This window comes from Lygodium microphyllum, chromosome 11, assembly GCF_053477565.2.
Source record: "Lygodium microphyllum isolate KBCC chromosome 11, Lygodium_microphyllum_v1.1.10, whole genome shotgun sequence".
In the NCBI taxonomy this organism is placed as follows: Eukaryota; Viridiplantae; Streptophyta; class Polypodiopsida; order Schizaeales; family Lygodiaceae; genus Lygodium; species Lygodium microphyllum.
In genome coordinates, this window is record NC_141145.1 from 116,061,130 (window position 1) to 116,068,677 (window position 7,548).

A 7,548-nucleotide genomic window follows, 5' to 3' on the forward strand; every position below is an offset into this window, starting at 1 on the left:
TTCCTCATACTCAAGAAAGCGTGGGTTCACTTCCTCGGAGAGCTGATTCAAATATTGAAAGAAGCTTCTCAAAAATTTATGATAGGGTCTCATGAACATTACCTAAGCTTACCTCCTTAATGGCAATGGTAATAAATAATAATTATTGCTATTTTTAAATAAAGTATTGGCTTTTGGAAAATATATTGCAAAAGAAAAGGCAGGGGACTGTGAAGGTAGTTAGGCAACTGAAGAGATCAATCGGTTTGATTGATTTTGTGAGTTGGGCGATACGTTCTCTGTGCTGGCTTTCATCAATTTAATCTCTCTCTCTCTCTCTCTCTCTCTCTCTCTCTCTCTGTGTATATGCACTATGGCGTCTTGTTCTATCAGGCCTTGTAATACCATATCCTTCTTTCTATCAGTAATAATAGTAACGTACCTCTCCCTGTTTCAATTGAGCTTCAGCTCCACCATAGCTAAGCCCCCTTCTTCCTTCTTCTTCTCATCTGACATCGTCCCTCATCAGTTCAAGCGAGAGGCATTCTCCCCTGCCTTTGCCAACCTCTGGTCATCCGACCATCAGCACATCTCTGATGACGATCTCTCTGTTAATCTCACTCTCGATCGACACTCAGGTTTGGCATTGGTTCTTAATCTATGCAATCTCGTTTTGTACTCTATCAGAAATTTGTATAGCAATTCAAATATGTTCGATCTCCGTTGCCATTAATTCTATAATCGGATGTTTAGTAGCAAGCAAGACATTCTAGCACGTCATTACCAGGAATTCTGTAATCAGATGTTTTACAGATCAAGGCATTTTGCATTCCATGGCCATGAATTTTCCAATCAGAGATTGCGCCTGTTTCAAAAGCATAAGTCCTTGACATGCTAATAACATGTATGCTAATTCTAGTGTTGTTATTCAGTTTTGTAACTACATACTGCACAATTTTTCTTTGAAGTGTGGATAATTCCTTCGCGTTTAAATACGTGTGCCGATTCTGGATACATACTGCGCAATGTTTCTTTCAAGTGTGCCTATACAAAGGGGCAACATAGTCAAGTTTTGTTTAGAATTGCCACAGTGCATTTGTCATGAACAGCAAGTATTTGTTGAGAACAATCAATTATACATTTTAGCAGAACAAAGAAAACCCAATTTTGGGTAAATGAGTTTATTCATCATTCCTGGAATATGAAAATGGTGGTTTAATTATGTGACATCTTGAAGGGTCATGCATTGTTTCATCTCATTCTTCTGTTCTGTGCAGGTAGTGGCTTCAGGTCAAAGTCTCAATACCATTATGGGCTATTTAGTGCTGCTATCAAACTCCCTGCTAACAACTCTGCAGGAATAGCTATCACCTTCTATGTAAGCTTGTCCTACTTTTTGCCATTCCCATGTGTCTTGGCTGCCATATTTTGGCACAGTTATGGGCTGTTCATGAACTCCTCCTGAACTTTCAGAGGCTCTGTATTTAGTATTAACCTGGTTACACCTGTCAACAGCCACTCTAAAACAACAGATAGACTTGCACTTTGATGACTAGCTCAATTGTGATAATACAAGGCACAAGTGTACATGCTAGTTCAGTTCTATAGGATACCTGGTGATGCATTGTGTTGACAGAGAAGAGAGTAAATTAGCGAGTTTAGAATGAAAACTGAAAGCAACACACCATGCACCAAGCAGTACCATACCATTACTCAATTTCTAAGAGAAATGCAATTGATTCTAATGTTCTTTGTCTAAATTTCTACCACGCTTGGAGATTATCTCTAAGACTGAATGCTTCTCAGTATTTGGCACTAAGAACTGCATTATGCTGGGTTTACTGTGTGCTTTCATCCCCAACCAAATGAGAGTTCTCTTTTCTTAGCACTTTTTAAGTCTCCCTCCTATATCTGACTTGAGGTAACATGTACACTAAGACATTCACCACAAAAGATTTTCCTATGAATGCAGCACTAATAGAGGTCATTAATGCTTACTTGTTTAATGTTTTTACTGCTCTCTGCAGACCTCAAACAATGGAGTCTATCGGGATACACACGATGAGATAGACTTCGAATTTTTAGGAGTTCTTCCAGGGGAGCAATACACTGTGCAGACCAATGTTTATGCAAATGGCAGTACAAATACAGGACGGGAACAGCGATTCCATCTTTGGTTTGACCCCACTGCCGACTATCATGAATATGCGATCTTGTGGACTCGAAATCACACAGTGTAATGTTTCCTATCTCTTCACTCCATTTCCCATGCACTAAATTTAGTCTCACAAGTACTCTTCCAACAGTGTGTTTCTTATTGATTGATTCTAAAGCATTACTGTTTTGTAATTCACTCTCAGGTTTTTGATAGATTGGCTTCCCATCCGAGAGTATAAAAATGCAGGAGGATGGGGTTCAGAGTACCCATCAAAGCCCATGTCTGTGTATGGCACCATATGGGATGCATCTTCTTGGGCAACAGATGGGGGCAGATACAAGACTAACTACACCTATGCACCCTTTGTTGTGTCATACAGAGACTTTGTGCTGCAGGGATGTGAAGTGATCTCTCATGCAGAGCTCCCTGGAGGCTGCAGTATGAATAGCAACATCGATTACCTTCTGTCAAACCCTCACTTGACCTCAGATCAGGAAATGGGCCTGCAGTGGGTGAGGCAGAATTATATGGTATATGATTATTGCAAAGACTCACGAAGATATCCACAGCAGCTTCCAGAGTGCAGGCTGCAAACAGCAGCTCAAAAAAATGCTATGGAATCCTCATGATCTTTGCATTCATCCTCCTCGCAAGCAGCCAATCCGAAAAATCAGTCCAGAGAACAAAACAATTTTTAACATTGAATCAGGGAAACAAATTGGCCAGCACTGGGTATTACCTTGCAAGTTACCAAAGCACAGAGTCCACTTGACCTTCAGTTTAATTTGATTACACCAAATCAGAAATGCATTAGACAGGAAAGCTAATTGTGTTGGAAGTAAAATCTGATAATTGCAATTTGCAAACAAGAAAAACATTGAAGTGAAATTTGATACAAAAGCCTGAGGGGTGATGTCCTAGAGGTTAAAGCTTGCAATCTATTTTCCTTTTGGTATAAGGTGTTAATCTAGTAAAGTAAAGCAGACAACTGTACAAGGGCTTTTTGTCCAGAAAGCCTAAGTAAGAAACTTGGTCTACCTGACATACACACACACACACAATTAGGAAACTTAGCTTAGGTAATACATACAGTGTAGGAGAGCCTCAAAAAGAAGGTAAAGGCTATTTAGCTTGGAAGCCTCATAAACAGAGCAGGGAGGCAGTGTCATTGTAGGCCAACAAGAGTGCATCCTTGATGCTTGCCAAGCTAACGACAGCCTCTTCCTCAGTGGAGGGTTGTGGGTGGGGGAGCTTGAGACTCTCTCCTTCTTCCAAACGAGGGAACTTGGGTCTCTGGGCTTGTAGGCAACCTCTGATGAGAAGCTTCCTATTGAACATGGACCTGTCACAAAAGAGGCCAAATGAGATCAATGAAGCTTAAACACGTTTGCCGCTGTCAGATGTGGATGATGCATTCACCTCTGTGGCACATGCACCGATGGAAGTTGGACTCGGCCAGTTCAAGAAGACTGCTTGCAGTCTTTTAGCTTCACCCAAAAGCAACTCCTTCCAGTTAACTAGGAAGCGGGTGGAATACCTGTTGATACTGTGTGGCAATGGCAGAGCTTCTACATTATCTCTACAATTCAAATAAAGACGAGGCAGTCCTTAAATCTGTTTTCCACACCCTTCGTATGAGCCATTGCCTAGTCATGCTATAGAAGCTCTCCATCCCCAATCCAGACTGCTGTATGTGGCGTCAGGCTTCAGCCATAGGAGGGTAGAGAGGGTGTTTAGCATAAGTCCCACTTAGCTTCACACTCCATCCATATTTTTGTTGCGCATTGGACCTTCTTCTAGAAATCCTAGAAACCTTCCCACACACTCATGCTCCTCCTAATTATTTTGTGAACACTTATGAGTGGGTGGGAACTCTTAATGCCAGTTTTGTGTGGATTTAACAAACTGGCCTTGAGGCAACATAAAATAGATAGAGATACATTGCCAAAGTCACCTATTCCAAATTCATTTGTATACAATGCCATTAGTATCATCCACCAATTGGTTGAGTGCCATTTGCTCATCTTTCTAAGTGAGGTAGGGATCTTACCCATGCCCATGTCAGCCATGGATTGGAAAGCAACATCCATTCACACCTGTCAAAGGACTTACCAAAATCAATGTTGAAAAAGACACTCCGACTTGGTATCTTGGGCATGTTCAATGCCTTGTCATAATATAGTGATAGAATCTAAAACATGTAAGCCTTTTATGATGCCTTTTTGTTCTCTTCTAATCTAATGATGAAGGTGGTCTCAAAATTTTGTACAACATCCTTTTATGATGCCATTTTGTTCTGTTCTAATCCAATGATGAAGGTGGTCTGAAATTTTTGTACAAAATTCTTGTAAGATGAGGTGGTCTCATATTTATTAACTTAAGAGCCTCTGTCTCACTAAATTGATTGCTTATTACACATTTTCTATTTAATAAATTTATGTCAATAAATTAATGACTCACTTTTCTTTAAGTGTTGATGATCTTGCATGGCCATGAGACCATTTAGAGACGAGTATTCCTAGTGCATCACTTAATGGGGTGATTAGAGCACTATGATAGGGATATTTGGTACAAGCAGTACAAGTTATGAAGGGAGAAAGAAGTGTCTGCCAAGGGTAAGAGTGTACACAAGAACCAAGGAGTTACACATAAATGAAGATGCATCGAGTTCTGAGAAGAGGAAGTGCATTAGCATTATGTATATGTATTTATGTGTGCATCCGGGGACGCCTGGGAATGTTTACTTATGTGTAATGAGCATTGTATTCATTTGGGGTCATCCTCTCCCTTACAAGTCAAGGTTTAAGGTCTTTTCTTTCATTAAGAAAGAAGAGAGAGATAATTCTCTCACTAAGAAAGACAAGAGACGTGATCCTCTGGAAGTAAGGAGAGAAGTGATTTTCTCTTTCTAAGGTCTAAAATGACACAAGCTTTTGTGTGAAATTCAATCTTAAGGTTGAGGCCCAAGGCAATCTAATGAACTCTCCTTATCTATGGCTCAAGATGGTTGCATGGACCACAAGTTAAGAGTATAGTTAAAAAAGCTATTTTTAAAAAAAAATAGACATGGTGAATCCATTTTTAAAATATCTCGCGATAGAAAGACGATCTCTAAAAATAGCTCATGTGAGTTATCAGAAACAACGAGATCTATAACTTTCGTGTCGGCCATCCGAACAACGCACAGAGAGATATCTCGAAATTGGTGTTGCAGAGTAGGTCCCGGGACAACCACATCTTGCATGCAGATCAACCTTTCCAATCTTGGCACTCAAGTCTCTCCAAGAAGAGAAGCTCTTGAAAGCCTATAAAAGAGGAGGCTCTCCTTGGGTGTGGGGGAGGTGAAGGATGCATCACTTTGCATGCATCCAAGAGGAGAAGAGAAGGAGCAAGTGATGCGGAAGCCCTGTTGAAATCAAGTTCCAAGAGGAGGAGAGAAGGTGCAAATGATGCAGAAGCTCTGCTGAAATCAAGCTCTAAGAGGAGATCCCTACACATATTGTGTAGGAGAGAAGGTACAAGTGCTGCGGAAGCTCTACTGAAATCAAGCTCCAAGAGGAGATCCCTACACATATTGTGTAGGAGAGAAGGAGAGACTCAAGAAGGATCAAAAGGTGCCAACTTCCAAGTTGTGCAAATGTTAGCCGGTTGTATATCGTGCAAGGAACTGTGATCTTGTTCCCAAGATCTACAAGTAAGTACTGGTTTATGTGTAACGGAGGAGCTTGCTCCTTATCAATAATATAACTCCACAAGGGGGGGACTGGCCCATCTTCCAGTCCCTAGTGTGTTGTCAATCTCTCTCTCTCTCTCTCTCTCTCTCTCTCTCTCTCTCTCTCTCTCTCTCTCTCCATCTTTCTTTTCTCTCATATGTTCTCTCTCTGTGCCAACATGATATTTACCATATATCTTTTAAGTATATAAGAAAGTTGAGCGTGTATCTCAGATCTCATAATAGCCTCTCAACTACAGTTTATATCACAAAAATGTAGTTAAAGTGGACTTATCTATCAACTTTAAAATAAGCTCTCCACAAATTTAGAGATTTACAAATCAAAAATTCCAATTAGCTTAACATTATACATCAATTTTTGTGAACATTCATGTATGGATAGAAACTCATGGGCTCTATCATCTGAAGATCTTACTCTTGCTAAACTGAAGGCTCCAAGCATGGTAGTTATGCTATATATCAATACTCAAACGAAAACTTTGCATATCTAATATTCTTATGCATATAATTAATCTCTTTTTAGAGTCTTAGAATGAGTTCCTTTTTATCACACTTACTAGTTGATGATTACCACTTCATATAAACATGACAGTGCACCACACAATTGTTTTTTGAATCTTAGAACATGGGGGAATAGAGTAATCTATGACATTTGTAGAATTTGAAAAATCTAAAGGAGTATCGGGGAAAGGGGTTTGTGTGGCGCACGTAGAGCCCCCCACAAAACTTTTTAGGGGCTTGCTTATGCACCCACAAAGGGGGCCCATCTGCATGCTCCCTTGCTCGGTCCACCCTTGTGCCTACGATGTCTTATAGGCTACGAATTCTGTCCCATTAAGCACAATGTATAGAAGAGTCTTCACCAAATACGTATAAAAGAGAGGGCTGGGGAAGCCCACACCTATTGTAGCTTTTCAGCTTAACTCAAATGTGTGTGTGATCCATAATTGATTAAAATAATCAATTAAAATAATCAAATTAATTGTGTTAGAATAATTACATATGCAATTATGATATATATGCAAATATATATTTATATACTTAATTTATAATTAATATAAATATATATGTAATAATGACACACACACACACACACACTCTCACACACACACACACACACACACACACACACACACACACACACACACACACACACACACACACACACACACACACACACACACACACACACACACACACACACACACACACACACACACACATATAAAACTTATTATAATATGTTGTTTTCCTTATGGTTTTCCAGGTTTAAGGTGTAATAACACTTATACCTCTCTACTTGAGAGAAGTCATAGCAATCAAAGGTCTCTCTCTTGATGTATTAAAAGAAAATTTACATCATAATTGTGGAATGTCAAAGCTAACACATTAATAATTAGGAACATGTACTAATCCATAAATGTTCACAGAACAAGTACTCGCATTGCTACTAGTGCTACTCCTCCTCGCTCTCATACTCTATCTTGCATCGGGTGGCACCCGTAGTAATGATTGTCAGGTTGGGTGACAGACACATGTAGCTGTGTGTGTGTGTGTGTGTAGAGAGAGAGAGAGGGGGGGAGTGTGTGTGTGTCACGTGTCACACACACATGCACACATGCTGCGGCATCACCAGCACCAAGAGGCCCAAATATCTAGATATCAACAGGCAGAGGCA

General features: G+C 40.0%; 1 protein-coding gene across 1 annotated transcript; it reads left to right on the forward strand.

The window, feature by feature from the left end:
• The first annotated feature begins 289 nt into the window (after positions 1 to 289).
• LOC148029266 (putative xyloglucan endotransglucosylase/hydrolase protein 30) lies at positions 290 to 2,855 on the forward strand. Its single transcript, XM_087688685.1, has 4 exons — positions 290 to 617; positions 1,257 to 1,357; positions 2,007 to 2,215; positions 2,340 to 2,855. The coding sequence occupies exons 1-4, from the start codon at positions 353 to 355 to the stop codon at positions 2,764 to 2,766; spliced, it is 1,002 nt and encodes a 333-aa protein (XP_087544811.1). The 5' UTR covers positions 290 to 352; the 3' UTR covers positions 2,767 to 2,855.
• The last annotated feature ends 4,693 nt before the right edge of the window (positions 2,856 to 7,548 follow it).